Source organism: Bicyclus anynana, chromosome 19 (assembly GCF_947172395.1).
Source record: "Bicyclus anynana chromosome 19, ilBicAnyn1.1, whole genome shotgun sequence".
NCBI lineage: Eukaryota > Metazoa > Arthropoda > Insecta > Lepidoptera > Nymphalidae > Bicyclus > Bicyclus anynana.
In genome coordinates, this window is record NC_069101.1 from 9,181,974 (window position 1) to 9,208,902 (window position 26,929).

A 26,929-nucleotide genomic window follows, 5' to 3' on the forward strand; every position below is an offset into this window, starting at 1 on the left:
TGCCCACTTGTAACAAGTAATCTAACTGACTAGGCAAATATAGGTTTCTTTGAAAATTGCCTTATGAGTTCTCCATATTTGTCCTAATTTATAGCCAATTTTCAGCTCTGTATGATTAGTAAAATTAGGCCCGAGTTTGTATACAAACTGGGTTTCTCCTTTAATATAAACAATATTTGACCGCTAGTATTTTATATCGATGAATAAAACCTTGTCAAAATATAAGTAAATTGACAAAAAAAAACTAATTATACAGTGTATTGTTTTGTTAATTAATTATTTTTCATTTAATTAACTTGTTGGGAAAACTGCATTTTTTGCTCTAAACATACTCTATACGCTTTTTATGCCTTGTTTGTATTATGATTCATCTAAATGTATTTTGAGTATTCATATTAAATCGTATTCATATTATTTCATATCTATTAAATCTGTCTTTATATATAAAAAAATCTATTTGTTATATACCTACCTAGGTAAGAAATTAAATATCACGTGTCTCAATCGGTGAAGGAAAACATCGTGAGGAAACCTGCATACCAGAGAATTATCTTAATACTCTGCGTGTGTGAAGTCTGCCAATCCGCATTGGGCCAGCGTGGTGGACTATTGGCCTTATCCCTCTCATTCTGAGAGGAGACTCGAGCTCAGCTGAGTCGAATAAGGGTTGATGACGAAGGTACCTACCTACATATTATGTTGTTATCTTATGTTTGCTCCAATGATCTAAAGCTTAATAATTGGTATGTTAATTACCCCGTTTTAGTGACGGCTTTGATAATTACTGATGCTATGTGAGTGTTAATCATACGTGTAATTAATTAAGATATAATATATAGACAAGAACAATAATACAAATAGAAAAGCAGTGTTGCGTGTATCGAGTAATTGCGTAGGCTATGTAGCGTTTATCCAAGGATATAATCATAATCCCCATCCCCCTTACCACCCGCCCGAAGAAATTCATCCCTCCCCATATCTACTGTATGGGGCCCTGATTTTCTTGGCTGCTAATTAAAGTTGTATTGTTTTTGGTTATGATTAATATTTTCTCTACATATTCATAATTCTTTATCATATCAGCCGATGGACGTCCACTGCAGGACATAGGCCTTTTGTAGGGACTTCCAAACATCACGATACTGAGCCACTCGGCTCTTCGAATTATGTGCCCCGCCTATTGCCACTTCAGCTTCGCAATTCGTTCAGCTATGTCAGTGACTTGGGTTCTTCTGCGGATCTCCTCATTTCTGATTCGATCACGCAGTGATACTCCTAACATAGCTCGTTCCATGGCCCGCTGTGTGACTCTGAGCTTTCTTATGAGGCCCATAGTTAGCGACCAAGTCTCGGAACCATAGGTCATCACTGTCAACACGCACTATTCAAAGACTTTGGTTTTCAGGCACTGAGGAATTTCGGACGAAAAGATGTCATAATTCTTATTAAATATATATTATAAATAGACGTGAAAATAAATGAATTAATGAAAATAAATAACCTAAATGATATGATACCCCATTGGATATGACCTCTGCCCTCGATTCGGAGGGCGTAGGTTTGAATCCAGTCCGGGGCATGCACCTCAAACTTTCGGGTAAACGGTGAAGGAAGAACATCGTGAGAGAATCTGCATACCTGGAAATTTTCTTAATAATTATTTCTTTCAGGAATAGAAACTCAACGGGTGCAACTACTCGGTATCTGGAGCGATTAGAATATATTTTGCTGTTTAACTTTTAGTGGTAACAGTCTACGCTACAAACGCATGTTAAATTCAATATTACAAATCTGATCATTTTTTCTTTCAGATCGGTAATAGAAGATAACGCGGGTTGGCCGCAAAATTACAACGTCGACCAAATCGCGTCAGTTAGCCGAGGAGGCTCTTTACCTAGACCCCCTTCGATAATTCCGTAAGTATTATACAGTAATCCCTTTTTCTGAAATTTAAACGACTTTTTGATACTTAAAAACTAATAGTATGGATTTTCCGGGAAGAAAAGTAGCCTATATATTAATTCAGAGTGAAATCTATTTCTATTTCAATTTCAATTCAATTTCAGCCAAATCGCTTCAGTAGCCGCAGCGTAAAGGAGGAACAAACATACACTTACACACAAACTTTCGCCTTTATAATATTAGTGTGATACCCGTGCGAAACCAGAGCGGGCCGCTATGTTTTTATATACAACGTTCACACTGTAGTGTAATGAATATCAGCATTGCACCCGTGCGAAGCCGGGCGGGTCACTAGTTATATTATACATATAAACCGTCCTCATCAATCGCTTTATCTATTAAAAAAACCGCATCAAAATCCATTGAGTAGTTTTAAAGATTTAAGCATACATAGGGATATAGGGATAGCAACTTTGTTTTATATGTATATGTAGTGATACCTCAGTATGTAAGCTATATTAAGAAGTCTATATTAAGGTCGGGTTATGAACTTCTTTTAACCTTTAGTTGTAAGGTCCTACATTTAGTCTATGTGGGCATATCTAATGAACCATTAACTTTTTGTAAATATACTTCAATGTAAAAGTGATCACATGAGAAGAAAATATTACTTGTAAAATGTCAGGAGTGTAAAATTAGAACGGTTATGTAGTAGGTAATCTGTGAAGATAATCTATTTACGTCCAATTAAATTAGGGACGATTAATTATTTATGAGAACATCGATGTTTTTTTATTAATTCAATCAATGATAAGTTACCACACATCGATGATTATATTATCTCTATGACGTATGATTGTAAAAGCGAACTAAGCTGCGCTACAGACGTTCGGTTTTATCTGTACAGTTTCATATGTACAGTTTTATTTTATCGAAATTTAAATTAAAATCATTAGAAAAACCTGTGCAGTTAAGACTGCACGTCTGTAGAACGAGTTACTTTAATATTCCATTTAGTTCACATTAGGTAATTTAGTGCTAAATAGAAATAGAGAGGCAGAGATTCCAATCTAGCATTGTCGAGCTATATCATTGTTATAGTATAGCGCGCCTGTAGAAGCAATAACATGGACCCTGCGAGTAATTAGCAAGGCTGACTACTAAGAAACTCTTGTAGCATTTATCTCTCATCTCATTTGTTTACCTCTCGGGGAGCTGAAAGGTTATATCGTACAGTGTCAGCTAAGTGCCCACTTGTGCCAAATTACTTCAATTAAAAGAATATACACGACCACACAAACAAAATGATTTTAATATTTTTCGTCTGAGCAATGAAGGAGTAGTGTTATGACTGGGTAACTAAGACTTACCGAATTATTTCTAGTTTTTATTACATTATTTATGTCATAAAATAGTTTAGTTTAATTTTAAACTAAAAATAATCGAGCTTTGTAAGCATACATCTGAATCTTTAAGGACTATCCTTTAAATACGGTGAAATATTATAAAGAGTGTAATGATACAGGGATTAGAAGTTAAAAAAATTGAATTACTAGCGGACCTCCGCGACTTCGTCGGCGTGGGTTCAGTTTTTCACAAATCCCTCGGGAACATTGTATTTTTCGGGATGAAGAATAAATCATATGTCTTAATCCAGTGTAAAATCTATTTCCATTCCAAATTTCAGCCGAATAGCTTCAGTAACATACACTTGCACACACACAAACTTTCGCCTTTATAATATTAATGCGATAAAAAATTTATTAAGTAAGTTTGCTTTGATCGTAATATTAACTATTATAAGTAATTTCTTGAATCCAACACTAATATTGCTTGGGTTCCCTATTCTTTTTATTGCGGTTTGTAATATATTGTCCCGCCTGGAACATAGCAGCAATTACACGCTCCTGGCCGCTGCCAGCAATTACGACAACGCGACCATAAAGCTACATTTTATATACATTCATCGCATTTACTGCTTTTACGTTAAGATCTTTTTTAGTACGAATGGGAGGAAGCACTATAAACGTTCTAAGACATAGATAAACAAAGGATACCTTTAAATACCTTTGTGGGTTTATAATTGTTTTTGAAACTATATTAATGTGGTTTTATAGTACGGATAGTAGAAATAATATTATTTGCACAATGTTGAAATAAAATACGTAAATGACATGGCGCCCTATTCACACCTAAACTTGAAGATGTCCTTTGGTAAAAACAGGTGAAAAACTAAATAAAGAAATTAATTAATTATACAAATAACATTACTTTATTAGAAGTTTGATAGAATTAGTACAATAGATTAATTTCGATATTTTCCACGAAAACCGAAAAATCCGTGCAAAGAAGTTACGAGATCCAACATTTACACAATTACAGATATTGATTACTCTAAAGTTGCAAAATTTTCGACGAATTTGTCGGTTTATCACGGAAAATAAAGAATTGTTGTACATTTAGTTATGCTCGTAAAACATAACTGTCTTTTGCAAGTTGAGTGTGGATAATATAACTCTTTAAATCACAGGTTGTCAACATTATTTTGACCGCCACCCGATTCAAAATATCTTTATTAGATCATAGGTTCTCAACGTAATTTTGTCCACCTTTAGCAATATTCTTCTTATGTTTGATTGTTCGTTCTTCTATTCTATAAAGTTGGTGGCCTGATTATATAGAGGGCCATTACAAGGAAAGTTTCTGATAATATTGATCAAAATTTCTTCGCCATCTGAATGTAGGGACTCCTACTGCCGGTCAAAAGTCTCAGGGCTGGTTTCACCATCTTTTAATTAGTTTTGGATTACTTATTCATAAGTTTTGTCGTTGTCATATATAATTACACTATAAAGATATAAAGTTTGTGGTATTGTAGGGGTAATCGCTGGATCTATAGAACCAATTTTGAAAACTCTCTTAGCACTAGAAAGCCACGTTATTTGTGAATATTTAGATTCATTATTTTCATCATATCAGCCGATGGACATCCACTGCAGGACATAGGCATTTTGTAAGGACTTCCATAAATCACGATCATGAGCCGCCTGCCGCAGCTCGTTTAAGTCAGCCATTGACGGTCAATTATTTTCACGTTTCTGCAGCACAAACGGCAGCGAAGACGTTTCACAAGTCGAGTCGTCATGCACGCAGCCACCAATACACGATCAGTTATAGTCGTGGGTGCTGCAGAAACGTGAGAATAATTGATCGTCAATGGCGTGCGTTAGACTATCCAACACTTATTTTCAATAGGGTGATATCACCCACGTTGAGAACCTATTATTTAGATGAACTAGCGCAAATAATATTAAGTGTGTGATCATTTTTAATAGCTGCCCCGCCCACACTCCGATACCTCCGCCACCCCCACCACCGCCTCTCACCATACCACCGCACAGGTAACTACACTCTATAGTCTAAACTATTCATTGAACGCCAGCCACACACGATCAACTTTAACGTCATGTTCGTTTAAATTTTTTACTGCTACAGACTTGATAATAAGCATATCGCGTGTGGTTGGCCAGGGACGTATTTTATACGTGAAGACCATCGACATATGAACTTAGTAAACGCCATTTCAATTGCCTTTTTGTTGGATGTATATGGTGCAGACTGGGCTATTTTATAATGATTGGACTTGGTCACTTTCACATGCCACCAAAAGACGTTTGTCTTTTGTTTGTTGTACCTTATAATTATATTTTTATTTTCATAAAATAAAATACCAATATTTTAAGTAATTGATTTTAGTATCGTAATATAACGTCAACGAAAATTTAAATCAGTTTTAAGTTTGAAGATAGAATTTCACCCTCATTCATCTTCCTTAAGTTTTTGTTTGTTTTATTACTCGTACATATCAATATATTGAAATCATTAGAGCCTTTACACGCAAAGAAAATTTCAATCCAATCTCACACAATTTATTATTTACTCGTTTTAACACCTTTATCTGATTTTGGGTAAAATCAGGAATTTATGTTACATAGCACAACTGTGTTATGTTACGTACACTATTCACTGTTTAATAGGTACCTACCTCGACCACTTGGGCATTTGAAGACCAAAATAAAGAAAACTCAAGATGTACCAAGACACTATTTAGACACGACCATCGTAGTGTAAATGCTCTTTATTATCATGCTAGCCACTCACAATCCAATGAGTCCACGTACCTGCAGCGCTAATGGCAAGACACCCGATAAAACTGATCGTGTGTTGATCGCGATCTGCATGATGTCATGTCGCGCTGCAAGCTCGTGGACTTGTTGGATGGTGAGTGGCTAGCATTAGACATTTTTATAATGACCACGGATTTATTTTAAGTTAGACGTCGCTGTTTATGCAATAGTTTACTGCGACGACGTTATGATAATTCAGGGATGATCACAAACAAAATTACTTATATTGCCATAAATCAGTTTCAGTGGTGTTGTTATATATTTTCTCATAATTACGTAGTCGATCTTAACGTAAATCGTCATGAAGAAATCATCTCATTCAAATTAAAATAAGACAATCCTAATGAGGCGCCACAGACCTTCAGTTTTTACTGTACAGTTTTACCAAATCGAAGTTTTATCTGTACAGTTTTACCAAATCAAATCGTTAGAAAAAACTGTACTGTTAAAAGTGACTGACACTAAACGTACACACGGACTGTTGAGTCAAAACTGCAGGTCTGTAGCACGGTAAAAATAATACACAGATCTATTCAGCACACTTAAAGGTATGTACTTATAGCATACTTATCAATTTTTAGCTGATAATAAATCCGTGGAAAATATAAATGTTTTTTTTAGGCAAATTTTATTCTTACTGGTCATCATTTTATAGCATATTCATATAAACTAAAGATATATCCACAAAAATAGTTTTTAGATATTCGCTGTTTAAAAATAATCCTACAAATAATTTCAATGTACATACGATTTATCTATTTGTCTCTCTCTTTCAGAACAAAACACGTGTCGTTCGCTCGCTCGCACACGTTGACCACATTCGACGATTCAGTTATGCCGGCCGCTGTTGGTGGACCACGGTTCAGAAGAGACTGTGAAAGACTTATCGACGGACGTGTAATGGTTTTGTTAATTAATTTATTATTATACTAGCGCACACCTGCGACGTCGTCCGCCCTTGGGCCTCCTTAATCCGGATCTATTGCAAAATCCGTTCTTAGCGGATACCTACTAACTATACCTAAATAAAGTACTTCTCTACCAAAGGAGATGGTCCAAAATTGTATGGAGCCCAGGATCAGTCATTGTATTGGCCAATATAAAAGAAAATATATTTTTTTACCATTTTTAATTATACAAATCTACGAATTTACTTTAATACTTTCGAAATAATATTAATTTTCCCCCGAGAAATGCAACACTAATATGGGTAATAATGGCGGATTGATGACGTTTTCAATGCAGCTGTCGATTTGACGTTTGCTGTCAATTGTCATGTCATAGTTGCTTTAAGGGCGCCATCTTGTTATAACTCAAAAACTTGGGTTTTCATTTTATTTATTTCTTTTTATTTAGTAAGATTTATTCACTTATTTAGATTTTAATAAAATCTTTGTATTTTTTAAATTTTAATGATACGGGGTACAAGAGTGGACCTGAAATGGACTATCTCCTTTCATCTTTGTACGTCAAGTGGTTTTCATTCAAGTCATTTAACTAGGGTAGGGGTAAGGTAGGAGTAGGCTAGGGGTAGGCTAGGGGTAGGGTAGGGTAGGGGTAGGGTAGAGGTAGTTGAAAGTTATATTTTCAGATTATGTAATTTATTAAAAAAGTAACGTTTTTTTATTATGTCAACAGCCAGAAAACAAGCCATATGCAACGCTACCAGTGATGTTCCAGCCGTTTCCGCCATACCCACAGTATATAGCGCAGGCACCGGCGCCGATCCACTACCCGCCACCAATCATCCCCATGACCCACAGCGCACAAACAGGGACCCCTGTGCAACGGTCAACACAGATAGACCCACCCAAAGTCGTAGTATTAGGTAAATTAAACATATAGTAGAGATAAAATTTAAAATCTTAAAATATCCCTGAAGGTCATTAAAGTATTAACTAGGCTCTCCATCAAGTTAACAATATTCTCTTTCAGTGCGCTTTCATTTGAGTACGCACTCGAGCATATTTGTAGATTTTCGGTTATTCTTTAACACTTTCAGTCCGCAGAACTTTTAAACAGCTTAACCGATTTTCATCAAACATGTCTAAGAACACTAACACTTATGTCAAAATTGAAATAGCTTTATCCATTCGGGAGCCATGGGCCACAGACAGACAAATAGACGTCAAACTTATAACACCCCTATTACGAGTAGGTACTTTTAAATTTTGTATTGTTTTTTTGTAAAATGTTATTCAAAATTTTTAAAGTCTAAGTTGGCTTATTAAATTTATTTTCATTGAGTTAAGAACAAGTTAATTATAATTAATATTAGGTGTGAAATGAATACCCTCATTTTTATTATTTTTGTAAACATTCCATCATCATCAACATCGAGTATAGCTGCTACACAATAAAAGGTGTCTTTACTAATTTCTAAATTGATGTCTGAAGAAATAATATTTAAATTTCAGATACCATTAAGAAAGGAGTGATGCGAACTCAAGCTACCCAGACTGAAGTATGTTTAGGAAGGAAACCGCATCCACCTAACTACTTATCGTTGAGTCCTAGAACAATAAAAAGGGTATAAACATACACAATTCGTTTGAGATAATATAATTTAAACATTGAGTTATTAAAAACTTTTCAATTTCAGGTAAAAATGGTAGCAGCGGGTGTTCAAACAAATGGTTATACAGTGGGTGCTAGAAGATTAACTAAATCATTTTCAGAAGTCGGTGGAGATCGTTTAGTAGGTCGTGAAAATGAAAATGATGTAACTGTAGCAGTTGAAAGGTACTTTAATATTTTTGCCATTGTTATAATATTGCTTATAATATTTTGCTTTTCTTGTATTAGTGACATTTTACGTAATTCTGTATTTTTATATCTTTTATTATGACTTAGTAGTTATATAATTGAATGTTTACAGTATTATAGGTACGGAGCATGAAAAACTTCATAGAACCCAATCAGAAGAACCCCCTAGGTCTCCACGATCACCCACATCAGTAATGCCAACATCGCCACTCATGCAAAGAGGAGACTCTGACGATGTAACGTCATCTTCTATAAAATCTATAGCATCTTCACAAGTAGATAAATCATCAGAACTTAGTGCATTACAAAGGCAAGCCCAAGAGTACTTCCAACAGAATTTCCAATTCATTCATGAAAGCGATAGAGATGATACCATTGAGGATGACATAGAAACAATTGAAAAAAGCATGGCATTAAATCGTAGAAATCTAGAATATTTACAGCAAGAAATAGCTAAGCAGGCTAAAAATGAACGATCACTTAGGTCAATTTTATCGAAAAGTACTAGCGATGCTTCTCAAAAAACTATTAACTCTTCACATGGTCTCTCAAAAACTTCTACTTTTCAATCTGAACCTTCGACTGAAACGTCTGCCACTACTACGGACGATAGTGAAAAGAATGAAAAAGAAATAATAATAGATTTTGAGCCTAGACCTGACGATGAAGCTATACCATTCACAACATTACGTAGGAAAACTAAAAGAGTGCTACAGAAAACTCTATCTGAAGGAGAAATATTAATGGACGCGTAAGTATTAATATATTAATAGCATGATAGTATATTTAGATAAAATACATATATTTTATTTTATTTTAATTAACACTACAAATGTACGTTCTCAAAATAGAAGAAAAAATGAAATAAGCGGTACAACTGACGGAATAAAAGACGCACCTATTATAATGTCAACGAGCCAAGAAAATATGACACAAGAAGATCGTGAAAGGGAAGCTCTATACAAAGAGTACATTACGCAAAACTACAGTCAAACTCCTATAAAAGATGAAGGTATTTTCGGATTTGAACCTGACGGTTCATTTAGGTAATTATTTAAATTCTTTTAAATAGAAAATAGGGTAATGATCGCTAAATTAAAATAAAAACGGAATTTGCAATTTAGTATGACAAATGTAGCCGCACATTTTACACTTTTAAATTTTAAATTCATCACCCACTGACTGGTAAATGCTGCTACGCTTTTGCAACACTGAAAATACAGTTATTTCTTGCAATCTTAGACCTGTATTAATAATATTATTTAGGTACTGCTAAAGTACTTTTGAGGTACAATAGAGTTTAAGACTCTGATAGAGCTTTAGCTCTATCAGAGTCTTAAACTCTAATTTATAAATGAAAAATCTCATAATATTTAATTTTAGTTAAATTAATACGGGTCTATAACGTCTAATGCATTGAATGCTCATTCATTCTCATCTATTAAAATATTCTCTTCGTAGTTCTTCCGACGGGAATGCACCATACGAGGACTTTCATGAAAAGTATATTAGTTACAAGCATGAACCATTTAGAATTCGCAGTGTAAGTTTCGAGGAGAAAACTGAAAGGGTTGATAAGGAAGAAATTCCTTTAGAAAGGCAGGTATTTTCAATAGATTTTGGCTTGATTACATAGCAATTCGCACAATTTATATTTTTATTATGCATTAGATGAAAATTACATCAAATTAACACTAACATTTGATTATTCTTAAAACCATCAATTTGATAATTTTTCAGGGAGTTATAAAATACGTACATTCACAATATTATTCGCCTCGCTAATTTAACGAAAAGTCACGTCGTTTTACTCGTACATGCATATTTGTTACTTGGTCTTTTTTGCAAAAAAGTAATAATAGTTTTAGAATTCGTTGGCATATTAAAAAAAATATTATTTTTTTTAGCACGGCTAAATCAAGTCCCGCATCGCCAGACCCTGTTAGTTCTGATGTAGTTACTAAACCAAAACCAAAACGGGCAGTCATTACTAACAATGTTACAACAATACTAGCACCACTTGACAAATCGTCACCATGTGCCTCAAACGAGTCACTAACTGTGGACCAAAGCAGGTAAGTTTAACTTTAGCTTTATACATTTCTGAAGTAGATAAATGAAATGCATTTCATATATTTTCTCTTTTTAGAGATCATTCAGATGGTCTATGGAATGAATCTCAAACAACTGTTTTACAAGTTGATTCTGGCACTGACAATGGAACAGTAATAAGGTATGTAACACAAAATTACACGAATAATAACTTATAGTTTTTATATAAAAAAAAGGACGTAGCGCCATATAAAACTTAAATTATGCTAAATCTTTTCAGTTCGTCCGATCTAAGTTCTCTTGCTACATCGCCAGGAGCTCTAGCATTACTGACACCGACTTCTAGAAGGAAACAACTTTTGTTATTGCAACATCAGCAAAGGTCTTCCCTAGATACAGATGCATTAGATGAAGAATTTGACGTTTCTCAGGTACGTTTTATGATTTTAATATATGTTTTAAGGCTAACTGAATTTTATATAAGTGCTTATAGCCAGACAACCTTTCTGGATTCCTTTATTAAAATTGCGTTTGTTTTTTATCTTATTTTTTTTACTTTCCTCTTGCAGAGTCAGTCACCTACTTCACCTAGAAATAAACTAGATACGTCTAGTTCTAGTGCTATGCAACAAACAAGAGCATCATTATCTCCACCAGCAGTGGTTCCTAATATTTCTTTACCAATAACTAAGCAACCAACAATTTCAAAAATATTGTCACCAACAGCACCTCTGAAAGCAAATCACACGCCAGCCATCGCAATCACACACCCGAGCTTAGATTTGTCTGATGTACCATTTAAAAGAACTCCTAGTTTTATTAACAAGAAACGAGAAAGAGCTTTAAGCCCATCTAGAAGGCAGGAACTACAAAGAAAAGCGCAACAAAAAGAACCTAACGGCACAATTCCAAATCAAATTGTAGAATCTCCTTCTGAACCATCTTTGGCTAAGGCAGTTAGTAGTGAAACGAGTTTAAATAGAACTGATTCAGGGAAGCTAAATACTACTGATGTATCAGAAAGTACTACGACGACCGAGGATTATGTTACTGCGAATTCAGACAGTTCCAAAAAAAGTAACAGCAGGAACCAAAACCACAGTGAGCATTATTAATTAAATTAATTCATTATTCAATCCAAAATCACATTATTTACGAGAATTGACATAATGTTGGCTTTACTTACAGATTCAGAGAATAACAATAAAGCACAAGAAGGATCATCTTTTGAAAGTGCGTCCAGTCTTTACTCGTCTACTAAAACTGACAATGTAGCTGAAGATTTAGTCATACCTAGCTTTTCACCACCATTAGAAATTACGGACGACTTTATTGTACCTAACTTAACATCCCCTCCATTGCCATTACCAGATAGAGTAATAAAACCTTCTGTAGAAAGGTTTGAAGTTAAAGCAGATATAACACCTATCGTAGAAAATCATAGAAGACATAAGACTGAAATTATGAAACGAAAAGATGAAGTCCCAGTAAAAACAGTAAGTTTTACTACATAAAGGTGATTAAATTTTTTATAGTAATTTTATGTATTATTTATGTTGTAAATTTTGTTTTTGCAGAAAACAACAGGACGTGATCTAATTAGCGGTAAAAGTAGCTCAAGTGGAAGTTATAGTATAGGAGGATCAAATCCTAATGTAACTGAAAGTATCACAGATAAAATATGCATAGAAAAAATCAAAGAAGTGCCAGAAATAATTGAAAAAGTTGAAATTTGTGATCAAAAAAAGAAAAAAGAACAAAAAGAACAATTAGTCCCGAAGATGATGGTTAGTTGTAATATACATGTGCATGCTTATTTTATATCCAAGAACTCTGTTTACAATTTTTAAAACTTTGTATTGTTGCAGGGTTCTTTGTCTGATGATGAAAGAAGTGTTCACTATTCTTCGTCCGGATACTACGAGAGTCCTTTAGATGATGACGATGATGGAGGTTTAAGTAATTAATAACTTAAATAAAAACATATTTATTTATTTATTTTAAACAATCAAAGTTGATAATTTATATTTGTATTAGTATTTTTAATTAATTTATTTATCTTATTTCAGCATACAAGCATTCACAAAAATATAGGTCAACAAGTAGACCAAAGTCTTGGGTATCAGAAGATAATAAAAGACGAAAAAAGAGGGCTTTTACCTTGGAATTTTCAAAATCCTATGATGATTCAATTTCAACGTCACAAGACGACTGGGGTAAAAAAGACAAAGAACCAGACTCATTAAACCATCGCACTGAACGTATTGCATTCAAAAATTTAAATTCCAAGTCACCATTAGAAGAAAAACTTCCTGAACTTCGAAAAAAGAAAACACATTTTGTGGAAAAAACTAAAAGTGTGCAATCTTCTCCAAGAGAAGCTGTAGACATAGAAAAGGCATTTAAAGATAAAACTGTAAAAGAAAAAGAAAATGATAACAAAAGGCCCGTAGAAAGAGAAAGGTATGTAAAAAGAACAAAGTTAAAAGCCAAAAGCCCCACGCAAAGTAAAACAGTAGATGGTGGTTATAGACCAGCACACTATGATAGAAGAGAAGCTCTAGGGTCTAATGTAAAATTACATCTAAATATTCCAACTTCAGATGATTCTAGTGAACAATATCGAAAAGAAGGTAAGCTATATTAAAACAAAGTAATACTTAAAATAACGAAACACATTCCCGTAACATGAAATTAAAAATATTATACTTATAGGTAATGGAAATATATCGCCTAGAAAACATAGACGAATAAGAGATAGTCCACGGAGAAAAACAGGCAATAATTCCAACTCTGCTAAGTCACCCACATCGAATAATCACACAGGATACAGGTATCTTCTCAAACAGTGTACAATTTTTAAATCGTCATATATTTTTCAAAACAATTAATGCGATTTTTTAGTTCTAGACCTCGAAGAAAAAGTGGATCGAATGAAAGCATTTCATTACCTGGAAGTCTGCCGCGCAGAAAACAGTCAATACCAACGATTCCCTGTATGAGTTCCCTTGAGGCTGAAGATATTGAAACTGCTAGAACACTAAACATTGCAGGCGCGAGACTAACTCCATTGCGCTATGTGAAAAATGCCATCATGTCACCCAGACCCCAAAAACCAGATAAAGGTTGGTCTAAACATGGATTTCTTCCGCTTCGCAGTAATTAAATTAAATTTGTAAACCTGACGAGATTTTTCGCATGCTTATTATTAAGGTCACAATAAAATATAATGCTCGTTTAGGTCTGTAGATCGATGTGTAAAATTTGCGAGGCCCTGTTTCAATCCTTCATTCGTTTTACTACCTACTTTACTTACCTAACAACATCCTATTTATAAAAACAGTACAGAAAAATCATTAGATATTTGGATATAATTTAATTTAAAGGAGAAATAGAGAACGACTATTACAATTTTAATATTGTAGTCATTATGTTAAATGTTAAGTTACTGTTGTTATTGTTCCAAATTATTAATGCTTATCGATGTTGATAACATATTATATCTGCTATAATAAAAGCAGTGACAATATCAGTTTTTGTAACAGCAGACGGAAAGTTTGCAAAGGCGGCCTCTGCAGAATCGCTACGTTCAGTTTCACCAGGATCAGATTCCGTATTCTATTCAGAACACACGGAGCACGATTTGGCTGTTGGAGAATGCGAAGCTAAGGCGCATTGCTTACATTGTGGCAAAGAAGTGCACATTGTAACGGCGTCGCACGACCACGATAGCAGAGCTTCACGGACATCCCACACTGATGTAAATATTCTTACTATAGCTGCTATTACAAGCTTAGTACTTAAAGCATTGCTTGTTTTAAAGGCTTTTGTTTTTGTAGATTTTTTTACATCTTTTAATTTAGATTTTGCATGGCATTTTGAAAATATACAACATGTTGTATCCATTTCAATCAGTAACGAATAGATTTCTTCATTTACATTACAAATAAATAAGCAATGTTTTTTGAAGTTTCACTATAAAATGCATGTTCTTATTTTGTATTAAAAAGGGATAAAGACGCATTTAAATATATTATTTTAGGAATCCTATGCAGATGCGACAGCAGAAATTGTACCTGCACCGGCAGGGTTCGCAGATTCCCCATCTTGTGGAATGGCTAAGAAACAAACAAGTGGCACTCGACTGTACAAAAAACTCGACAAACGGTATCGCTCCGAAGATAAGACTAGACATCATTATCGACAACGACAGGATGTTCGAGCAAAGGTGAAGTTTCTAATTTTATAGTTTTCTAGCATTTTCAATCAAATTTTTATAAAGTATGAGTATCATAATTATTATAGGAACTACGAACCAGCAATGCAATATTAATTTTAGATTTGATTTGCTTTTATTGGTTGATATTATGTGCATATATGAAGAGCCGTGACAGTGGATATGACCGCAGCTTCCGAATTCGGGGGGAGTGGGTTAGAATCCGATCCGGGGCATGCATCTCCAACTTTTCAGTTGTGAGCATTTCAAGAAGTTAAATATCGCGTGTCTCGAATGGTAAAGGAAAAACATCGCAAGGAAACCTGCATACCAGAGATATTTCTTAATTCTCTGCGTGTGTGAAGTCTGCCAATCCGCATTGGGCCAGCGTGGTGAACTATTGGCGAGGTTTAATAAGATGGTAGTCGGTGAAGATATGGTGTAGATTGTCATCAATCAATATGATATTTTATTTTTAATATTTATTTTTGTTGATAGTCTGAAGAAAGAGGTAAAGAAGAATATTCTGGAATCGAGAAACCTCAAGATACGCGGATAGCAAGATCCGCCGGTAACAGTCTCGACAAACTCGCCGATTCAACTGGAAGCGTAGATCCAGATGGTGAGAATTTTTTTGAGAAATACTCAGAGGCAAAATTATCCGCCCTCTTTAATCTGACGTGAGTATATTAAAGAGGGCGGATAATTGTGCATCTGAGTATACTAAATACTAGCGGGCGCCCGCGACTTCGTCCGCTTGAATTCTAGTTTTTCACAAATCCCTGATGGAAACCATGATGGGATACCATGGATTTTTTCGGGATGAAAAGTAGCATATGTGATAATCCAAAGTAAAATCTATTTCCATTTCAAATTTCAGTCAAATCGATTCAGTAGTTGCGGCGTTAAAGAGCAAAAACATCCAAACAAACATCTATACAAACTTTCGCATTTACAATATTAGTAGGTAAAGTTTTAAAAGCTTTGACATATGAAGTAAGTATTTATTATTCTTGTCAAGTCTAATAGCAATCCACGAGAAAAGAACACAAAATCCATACTTATACCAAAAAAATGCGAAATTGTATTTGCATGTTTGTTACGCTTTCACCGCTTAAACACTTAACCGATCACTTAAGAAAGCTACACTATCAGTGAGTAACATAGGCGTTATTTTATCTCCGTATTTCTACGGGAACGGGATTTACGCGGGGAAAACTGCAAGCGTCCACCAATAACGTGAAATTCTATCGATGTGAACACATTTGCTCCAAGATTTTCGTGAGGCGTCCTGCATCCGGTGATTTTATTTGAAAATCTCCGTGTATTGTCATGATGATAAACAGCACAATCCTCAGTAATTCTGTCTGAATTATATCTGTTAAAAGCAAAAATATTTTGTTTTATATTCCGACTGATATAAGATCCTTTCCTTTCCAATTTATCGATCGATCAATCGGTTCAGTAGTTTAACGTAACAGACACGCATTTATAATAATTTTAAGTACGAATTAAAATAGAAGCCATCCCATATTCGCACGAGCGATTTAACGTACGTTAAAAACGCGTTGTTTATTTTATGAAGTGAAATGAAGGTCACATACAACGTCCAAAATTGAAAATGCAACACTGTTCACAAAAAACGCTGACGTGTGAACATATATCTACTTGGGGACGCATTTGTTCTATTGCGTTCGTGCGAATGGGGGCTTATAGTGTACTTATTTATAACTTAAACCTTTTTACATATTTTTGTAGTATTGAATATTTTTCATTTATCATTTAGAACATGAGGAATGCTCAGCTAGTTCGGAGGGAGCAGATGAAGAGAAGGGCGTGTACGCAGCGCCGTGGTGGTGTGGCAACTGGATCTTGTTGACTGAGGTCGATGACAGTTGGACAAGAATACCTCCTGGTAGGTATTTTCTTTATCCTCCTCCGTGAGTCGTAATCCTCATGTGTGAGGGTCGTGACCATCTCCATCTCTGATCCTTGTCCTTAGGGTGATGCCATTTTTTCCTACGGCTACGCGAAGAGCATCGTAAACTGTGGACTCGAGTGTAGTGCGGACCTGGTCGGACCAACGCATCAAGTTGCGCCCCCGCGGTCTTTTTCCTTCCACCTTGCCAGTAATAACTAATTTTTCCAGATTATCTCCGTTTTTCCTGGCAATGTGTCCGAAGTACTCTAATATACGCTTGAGGCATATGGTACAGAGTCTTATTTTAACTTTGAGTTGGGCAAGTATAGATGCGTTAGTCCGAAATGCAGTCCATGGAACGCTAAATCGCTTGGCGGTACGTTTTTGTCGGTAGGGTGGTAACTAGCCACGGCCAAAGCCTCCCACCAGCCTAAGTTATTCCCTACAGCCTGTTAATTCGATTGCTATGTATTATGTTATTAAACAATTAATTGGAGGAGCCTTTTTTAGATGTGATAGACTCAACAGACTCCGAGAAGGAAGATCCAACGGAATCGGAAACGGAGTTCAACAAACGCTACGCAGCGCTGACACATCGGCTGGTTCATCGGCGAGCTTGCGTGGAGCTCAACAAACGACAAGCAACTAGCACTTTCGGTGAGTTTATTTGTGTTCAATTGTCATCATTAAAAGGTCCACTATATGGCTAGATCTCCCTCCTTATAGGAGAAAGGATATGGAGCAAAGTTCCACCATGCAGCTCCAATCAGCGCAATAGTAACAGAATGAAAATATTGAAAACTCCCACTAGGCACTCTGAATTGACAAGTAACTAAGATCGGCAATCGATTTGTTACATTTTATAAGTAAAACCTATACCTAAATGACTACCGATCGACGATCGAGCAAGTAAATCAACGCTAGCTTCTAACTTTATTAGAGCAAACCGCGGTTGACGTTCTTGTTCTTGCGCCTCGTACAGATGGTACCATGTGCTAGGTTCATAGACCAACTCTTATACGGCAGGTTCTGAGTTATGGACGTACAACACGTACAACACAGCCGTGTGGAAGACAGCCACACCAGTGACGTAGCGTGCCTTGAAGGGGCCCTGTATCAAAATTAGATGTGGGGCCAAATATGAAGGGTAAAGATTTCTTAAAACAGAAAGATGTTTCACGAACCTATGAATATACGTGAGCCATTGTGATATGAGCCACACCCACAACCCATTTTGCGACAGAACTAGCCCGTGGATCTGCTCCCGTCATGCATGTTTCTGCCGCCAAGTATTATTGCTGTTCCGTTCCAAAGGGTAGCCGATGTAATTACAGACACAATATGGTGCAACATCTACGCCTTAGGTTGATGGACACAGGGCAGCAATTTGTAGGACGTTTTCTTTGCCTTCTTTGTTAAGTGTTACTCTGTTTATAGGTGATGGTTTTCCACTTTTTTATATGTTTTTTTTATTATTTTTATAACACATTTGCTCGTATAGTAACGCTTATTTCACAAATTTCATTATCGTAATGTACCTCATTACGCACATGTGCTGTAATGTAAAGTAAAATGCGCATGTGCCGTAATGTAATATAAAACCTTTGTCATTCGTCTAAAAACGAACGATACTTTTTAAATCTTGGCAAAGTGTTTTTATGTCAGAAAAGTGTTAAACATTTTATGAATAAAATACTTATATCATAATGTACTATTATATGTTAGCTTAGCCCTTGACTACAATCTCACCTGATGGTATGTGATAATGCAATCTAAGATGGGAGCGGACTAACTATGAAAATCCACACCCCTTTCGGTTTCTACAGGACATCGTACCGCAAAGCTACATCACTTGGCGGTACATCTTTGCCGATAGGGTGGTAACTAGTTACCGACCACGACCGAAGCCTCCCACCAGCCATCCCAGACCTGGACCAATTAAGAAAAAGTCAATCGACCCAGCCGGGGATAGTATCCAGGACCTATCGGTATCTTCAAACGGAGACGTAAAGTGGACAAACAAACAAACAGACACACACACTTTCACATTTATAATATTAGTATGATTGCAAGCTGGAAGGCGGAATTTGGCATTTATTTCAATACTAGCGGACGCCCGCGACTTCGTCCGCGTGGAATTACGTTTTTCACAAGTCCCGGGGGAACCATGGATTTTTCCGGGATGGAAAGTAGCTTATTTATTATTATTTATTTTAATTCTTTATTGCACACAAATAAGATACAAAAAAGAGAAGAAAAAAAAATAGAAAAGTAAGATGCGCAAAGGCGGTCTTATCGCTAAAAGCGATCTCCTCCAGACAACCTTAAAATAAAATATTTAAAGAAAGGAAAGCGGATAGTGCAATATAACATACTTATAATAATTAAAGTATTAAAAATAATATACTAAATTAAACTACATATACAATTACATACTAAATATACATAAATAAAAAAAAAATAATGTGAGTACACCTAAATACATAATTAATATATAAATACACCTACATACATAATTATACATAATAAATAAACATAACTACTTAAATAATAATTATTATAGTATAGTAGATAAGTAGTATTTTTTAACACGATCTTTGAAGATGCTTAGAGAAGCGGACTGTCTTATGTCACTCGGTAGCTCATTCCACATGCTGACTGTTTTAACTGTAAATGATTTTTGATACTTCATTGAATTCTTCAATTACTGTATATTGTAAACGGTTTTCATACCTGGCCCGTAATTTGCACTCAACATTTCTACCAACAAAGTTGAATCGTTCTTTCAAGTAAGGTGGCGTTCGAGGATTATATAAAACAGAATATAAGAGAGAAAGTGCGTGTAAGTTTCTACGGGATCGGATTGGCAGCCATTGTAATTGAGCACGATACTGAGACACGTGATCAAATTTAGTAGCTTATGTGTTAATCCAGAGTAAAATCTATTTCCATTCCAAATTTCAGCCAAATCGCTTCATTAGCCGCAGCGTAAAAGAGGAACAAACATACTTACACACTTTCCAACTTACACACAAACTTTCGCCTTTATAATATTAGTGTGAAAACCTGTCTGTAACCAGAATACTCACAATCAAATGATTTGATTTCTTCTATTTGAAAATAACCCTCTTGGTGTTTACTGAATAATAATTACTTACTAATATAATAGTTCGCTTGTGTCGAACATTCCCTTCAAAAAGGTTTGTTTCATTATCGTTAGCGACGTTAGTTAACAGCTGATCTACTTTCACACCGTGACGCGAACTCTATTTCTGATACACTCATTATTAAAATAGCTTCACCTTTTATATTCGGAAGCTAAAAAGTTACGACTTGTACCAACACATAGGTAACTTTCTGAAAATAATTTCCAATTTTTTCTCATGTTAACATCCTCTCGTCATGAACTTTTTGAAACAAATCTATACTAATATTATAAAGCTGAAGAGTTTGTTTGTTTGATTGGACGCGCTAATCTCAGGAACTACTGGTCCGATTTGAAAAATTCTTTCAGTGTTAGATAGCCCATTTATCGAGGAAGGCTATAGGCTATATATTATCTCCGTATTCCTACGGGAACAGGAACCACGCGGGTGAAACCGTGCGGCGTCAGCTAGTAAAAGATATAAAAATACACGATCTTCGTCGACATTGATAAATCTATTTGTATTGCCGCTAAAAATATATTTTACTTTTGAGTCATATCGATAAAATTGGGTTTTATTAATAAAATAGACAGATAAAAAAGTCGGCAACTGTACTGACCGCTCTCAAGCGAACTATATTTAATTTTCTCTCAAGAAAAACACGTCATTACTCAGTTGTTAAAGGCACGCGACTGCGGCCAGTGGGCTGGACTGTATTGTCACGTTTATCGGTGGAAACACTTCATATTCTATCGATTTGACGTAGAGTTTTGGCTTAAGCGTTTACTTGTCTATGTTTGACGTAATAATTGAGGTAGTTCCTCCACGTTTCATTACATTCTATCGGGATCGAAAGTGTTTACAGATTTAAAAGTGAATTGGAAATTTCAAAATGCGGTACAGCTGTAAGTTATTTTTTATTTTTTTTTAATATTGAAACATTGGTTACGTTGTTATTTTTATTTTTTTACAATATTATTTTGTTGTTTCTAGTTAGTCGTGGATTGAATATTCCTAGTGGGAATATAAGACAAAAGTTAGAAGAAATATTTAAATTGATGCTGGTGTTATGGTGTCGCCAAAGCCAAGCTAATAGACTTATAGCTACGGATCCATCTGGTAATATAATTATATATTTTATAAAATACTAACATAAAATATGTTTTTATAAAAATATGTGAATTCAATTATAATAGAGTTCGCCCGCTATTTCGTTAGCGAAAATTTCAATTCGTACAAATTTTCACGTTTATAATATTAAGATAAAAGATAAGATAAATATACTTTATTTGCACACCACAAAGACAAAAACAAGTGAAATAAAAAACAAATTAGGAAGAGATCAGCATACAAAAGGCGGCCTTATCGCTAAGTAGCGATTTCTTCCAGTATTAGTGGTATGTAGGAAGGAATAAAGGAACAGTGATGGGGGAAATGGGGATGGGATATAGGAACAACTTGAAAAACAAGAATCCGGTAATTACCCAAAAAATATAATATTGTACCTTCGTGGTATCCATTATTTGAAGCGTGTAAAAACCCAAAAAAAAAATGTAATAGATGTAGCTAGGTAAACAATTGACGATAATATTAGTGAGATAGAGGAAGGAAGGAATATAGGAACAATTATGGGGGAAATGGGATGGGGTATAGGAACAACTTGAAGGGGATGGGATGGGGACAACTTGAAAAAACAAAATTCTACTAACGTCACTTAACAAGATATTGGAAATTATCCAAAAAGTGAAAATGGATACTATGAAGCTACGATATTACCTTCATGATATCCATTACTCAAAGTAAAGCGTGTGAACACCCAAACAAAATAAATTTTAGATATGTAGCTAGGTGAGCAATTGACGAACACACAGGTACCTACTCTGAAAAATAGGACATATAGTAAAAAAAATATACAAATCAAAAATCACTGAACTCCTCTTTTTGGCTATCGGTTAAACAAGCGATTCTCCACCCAGAAGTTCAGCCTGATTTGTATGAATGGTACATACTACTGACGTCCATGGCATCTGGCGTTTTGCCAAACTATTCAGCGAAAGTCATATGGTTAGAAGAACTTAATGCATCCTTGAGATGATCGAATATTTTCTTTCTATGTATGTCAGGGCCGTTCGAATTCTCAACACCTATTGCCTGTTTTGCGTCATAAATTCCTGTGTTTGTATTTACTATTTAGTTCACGTTTATTTTCATATCGTATTTTACTAGTACTCACCTGTAACCGCTTTACTTTAGTTGTATTAGGTTGTTTGATTGTATTTATTTTCTTGCGAGAGTTTTACCACAGTTAATTAATGATTTTCCCTATTGATCTTAAATTTATTCGATGGATGTCTTTATCAAGTCCTTTAAAATAACTACTTAAGTACCTATCTAAATGAAAATTACCGCATTTTGTGTGTTATTGGTTCGTCCTGGCGTAAAATCACTAAATAAAAGATTATAATCTGATCTTCGACTTCTTCGTCTAATGTTAGACGCAAAATTGCACTGCCTACCCTGAGGACTCTTTAAGATCGTGTATTTGGAGACGGAGTTTACAATTTGTTTGTACAATTTCTAGTTTTACAAATTGTACAAAATTGTCGCCACTCTAGTTAATACCTTGTGGCACGCCACTATCTTTGTGCAAATGGGAATCCAGAGTTTGTTCTGATAAATAACATTAAGCATCTTTAATTAATACAAATGGTTTGTGCACTCAAGTTGTGTGGAATTTATGTTGTTTCAATAAAGTTTTCATTTATTTTTTTACAGAAAGTGACAAAACGGTGGTAGTAAGACGTGGCAATGAAGAATTTGGGTTCAGAATACACGGTAGCAAGCCAGTCGTGGTGTCAGCGATCGAACCCGACACCCCAGCCGAGTCTTCTGGGCTTGAAGTTGGAGATATCATCATAGCTGTCAATGGTAATGTTATGAAAATTAAATCGAATTATTATTTTGCGGCTAGTTCTTGATATAACATTAACATGACTAACATGGTGGTAGGAGTCCGTTAAGAATCCGACACTACCCTTTAGGGTGGCAATGAGGATTTCCCCTCCTGAATATATACAATTAACATCTACACCAGTGACGCAAAAGGGGATATTATGTTAACATGTAATACCTCGTCCCTCATATTCATAATCATGGATTGAGATATTAACTGAATTTTCTTCGAAGTAAAAGTTTACTTTTGTTTGTTTGATGAGAGGTTTAAATCCTTATCCATGATTATAAATAAGTCCGCGTTGGTTTATTGTAAATCTGTCTGATCGTAACTTTCAAACTAATGAAGGTGCTTTTTTCCAAAGAAAACTGATTGAAGAGAAATTGTCGGATAGGACAATCTAAAAAAAATATCTTTTTCATGCTTTTGATTATGACAAAAATAGTAATGAGTATATTTTTGTCATAATGATATCTGATATCACAATCGTTATGAAATAGCATGTGAAATTTCCCGTTTATTTTCCGTGAAAATCTTTTTCATTTTCATTGCGCGTTATCCGAAATTTACATAAAACATAGCTATTTACATTCCCAGCGTGCAATGAAGATTAAAATTAGTGAGAGACTTTGTACACATATTTTGTAATGTTCAAATATTTCTTTGTCTTTTTTTCAGGAATTAACGTAGTAGATAAAACTCATTCAGAAGTAGTGAAGATAGCGCATTCTGGCTCTGAATTATTAGAATTGGACGTAAGTTTTTTATTACCATTATAATTTTTAATTATGGAAAATTATAACGTTAATTAAATACAGTTCCATACGTATCATTTTATAAATTTACTTATTCAATAAATCAATAAAATACAGATCTTTGAACCTAGAAGCTGTAGTATAAAATTTTGATTATTGTTTATTGATTATTTTCTATAGAAAGATTTCAATATGCGGCAGCAATTTTTGAAAAAAAACACCCGTTAAAAAGTCTTCGAACCTCTTTTATATATTATTAGAATTATAAATTTAATAAACTAGACTTTGTTAAATGAATATCTTAATTTAATATACATATAAAAATTCTTGCGAATTCGTTATTAAAATTCTCTGAAACAGCTGGAACGATTTTTATGAAATTTTCCATTAAAATGTGTCCATATCAGGTAGGTGAGAACAACTTCTATTTTACATCATGGGCCTAGTGAGGTGTGTAACATACTTACTTAATTTTCGTATAGCTGCACCTTCCTAGATAGAATCCTGGCTACGCCCATGTTTTTCATAATGATAAAGGTAGTCCACCCCAAAAATTATAAAGCAAAACAACGGGTTTGCCGGGTCAGCTATTAACGGTACATAATTCAACTACTCGTAACTCCTCCTAAATGGCTGGACTGATTTGAATGGAATTTGTGTGTATATATAGCTAGTAACGGTATATAATTTTTCTGTGCGTGTTTTTGTCACCTAACTCCTCCAAAACGGCTGTATTTGGATGAAATTTTGTGTGTATATTTAAATGGGTTTTTGGATGGTTTAAAAGACAATTGGATTAGAGATTTAGCCGGACCAACTAGTGATATGTAGATTGTGATAGCTAATTTCATTTCTTTTTTACTACTCTTTTGTTTATTCATTCTTTTTGTTTATCCAGGTTGCAAGAACATGTGAAGCGGTAGCTTCACTAGCTCATGAGGGAAGTCCTGTGGCTTTGTACTCAGGATACTTGTGGAGAGCTGCACCAATCAAACCTCATCATCCTTTGCGTTGGACGAGAAGATGGTTCGTGCTGAAAAGGGACAACTGCCTGTATTATTACAAAACGGATTCGGTAAGGCGATTTTTGACTAGGCATTTCGAAATAACGAATATCTATACTTCTATACTAATATTATATAAAGGAAAGATTTGATTCTTTGTTTGAATAGGCTCTGTAACTACTGAACCGAAATTGAAAAACTCTTTCCCTGTTGGAAAGCTACACTATCCCCGAGTGATATTTTCCCCTGATATAATATGATTTTATCCTACGGGAACGGGAACCACGCGCGTGAAGCCGAGCGGCGATTGCTAGTATAAAGAAAAAGAACATAAGCTAACTTATCCTAATAACTATACAAATCAAGCCTAAGTGGAATGATGGCAAGAATACTAGCTGCATTTCCGCCTTAGACAACCAGGCTGATTGTTTGACACAAAAAATGTGTAACAAAACAACAAAAAATGTGTAATCCAGGCAAGAACCAGCTCATGACTAAGGGCCCCGTACGGCTTAAAAACTAATCGGGCATACTCCGAATTTGTATCGCGTGTGTTTTAGCCATGTTTAACAATAAAATAATTTATACTTATAAAACTATTTATAAATAAGTAAAATATAAATATATTTACAACCCGTTTTATATTTTCCAGAGTGTCCATCCAGTAGGCGCGCTAATGCTTGTGAACTACCAGCTGACAGAGGATGAGTCTGGCAGACAACATGGCTTCCGACTGCAGCGCGGCGGCGGCACCAGGCTGCAACTAGCTGCAGACAACGCGGAAGCTGCCGCTAGATGGCGTGCTGTATTAGCACATGCTATTGATGCTAGCAATCAGGTAACAATATTAATCAACTAGCTGACGCCGCGGAGTTTCACCTGCGTAGTTCCCGTAGAAATACAGGGATAATATACAGCTTAGAACCTTCCTCGTTAAATGGGCTATCTAACACTGAAAGAATTTTTCAAATCGAACCAGTAGTTCCTGAGATTAGTGCGTTCAACCAAATAAACAAGGAAACTCTTCAGCTTTATAATATTAGTATAGATTAAAATCAGACCCCTAGAGGACTAGTATAATAAATACATTTAAAAAATATATTATTCAGACAAATAGAGCCATTTTCGTTGGAAACGAACGGTAATGTGAAGTATTTGCGAGTGTGAGGGGAAACGTTTTTGTGTGGAGTCTAGGAATGTAAAAGTCACAGCGGGCCGTGGGGGTCACGAGGAAATGTTTATTACGCCATAGAAATAATGTTATGGACGATATCTATATTTCATGAAAGAAAATAAGATACTCTTACTGTGCGTAGCTCGGAAAATGTTTCTTATGTCTTAGTACTTATACTTTGCGAGAGATGGCGCTTAATCAATTGCTAGTTTTCTTAATTTTTACCTATAATAATACACATCATTTACCTACTGTGTGATATCCACAAGTAAGCAACATTGATGTAAGTAAGATGACATTACATTATGTTACCTATAAAATCAATGTCTTATTAGGTATATGTCAACTAGCAAACGTCACAGATAATAAATTAGCCTGCAGTGATGTGCAATGAAATGGACACAGTATTACTTTATTCACGATCCATTTTTTTATATAACAAAATTATATGATGTGCCCAAAGGTCTTCAACAATAATGATATAATATAATGATTGGGTTTTGGTTGGCATTGGAAGGTATAAATAAATTACTGTGTTTCTGCCACGGTTAGTTTGTTTTTCTTCTTACCTACCTGCTTACTGAGTTTCATACAGTACCTACAACCATTCTTGATGAGTAGGTACCTAAGTACTGTTTACCAACAAACAAAATAATAATGAGGGTATAAATCACTAGTCATTTCACACCTAATAATAATTTTATTTAACTTGTTCTTGAATAAATGAAAATAAATTTGATAAATAAGCTTTATTATTAATAAGCTAAATTAATAAAATATATTAATCATATTAGATATATATTTTATATAACATTTCATAAACATGCAATGCATAATTTAAAATAAATAAGTT

General features: G+C 34.9%; 1 protein-coding gene across 6 annotated transcripts in view; it reads left to right on the top strand.

Moving 5' to 3' along the window:
- Window positions 1-26,929, top strand: part of LOC112045005 (uncharacterized) — a 223,345-nt gene that overhangs the window by 189,662 nt on the left and 6,754 nt on the right. For 2 of the 6 annotated variants that reach the window (XM_024081038.2, XM_052887314.1), the window contains exons 7-33: window positions 1,812-1,916; window positions 5,238-5,303; window positions 6,866-6,986; window positions 7,728-7,917; window positions 8,507-8,619; window positions 8,692-8,831; window positions 8,968-9,606; window positions 9,707-9,901; window positions 10,763-10,930; window positions 11,005-11,088; window positions 11,188-11,338; window positions 11,477-12,008; window positions 12,096-12,403; window positions 12,485-12,694; window positions 12,776-12,866; window positions 12,977-13,540; window positions 13,623-13,740; window positions 13,812-14,032; window positions 14,453-14,667; window positions 14,950-15,135; window positions 15,622-15,745; window positions 16,910-17,038; window positions 17,555-17,701; window positions 22,966-23,118; window positions 23,822-23,898; window positions 24,797-24,973; window positions 25,555-25,740. In XM_024081038.2, coding sequence (XP_023936806.1) covers window positions 1,812-1,916; window positions 5,238-5,303; window positions 6,866-6,986; window positions 7,728-7,917; window positions 8,507-8,619; window positions 8,692-8,831; window positions 8,968-9,606; window positions 9,707-9,901; window positions 10,763-10,930; window positions 11,005-11,088; window positions 11,188-11,338; window positions 11,477-12,008; window positions 12,096-12,403; window positions 12,485-12,694; window positions 12,776-12,866; window positions 12,977-13,540; window positions 13,623-13,740; window positions 13,812-14,032; window positions 14,453-14,667; window positions 14,950-15,135; window positions 15,622-15,745; window positions 16,910-17,038; window positions 17,555-17,701; window positions 22,966-23,118; window positions 23,822-23,898; window positions 24,797-24,973; window positions 25,555-25,740 — 5,410 coding nt within the window. The remainder of the gene's footprint in view (window positions 1-1,811; window positions 1,917-5,237; window positions 5,304-6,865; window positions 6,987-7,727; window positions 7,918-8,506; window positions 8,620-8,691; window positions 8,832-8,967; window positions 9,607-9,706; window positions 9,902-10,762; window positions 10,931-11,004; window positions 11,089-11,187; window positions 11,339-11,476; window positions 12,009-12,095; window positions 12,404-12,484; window positions 12,695-12,775; window positions 12,867-12,976; window positions 13,541-13,622; window positions 13,741-13,811; window positions 14,033-14,452; window positions 14,668-14,949; window positions 15,136-15,621; window positions 15,746-16,909; window positions 17,039-17,554; window positions 17,702-22,965; window positions 23,119-23,821; window positions 23,899-24,796; window positions 24,974-25,554; window positions 25,741-26,929) is intronic. The other 4 variants (XM_052887313.1, XM_052887310.1, XM_052887311.1 and 1 more) reach the window with 4 other exon arrangements.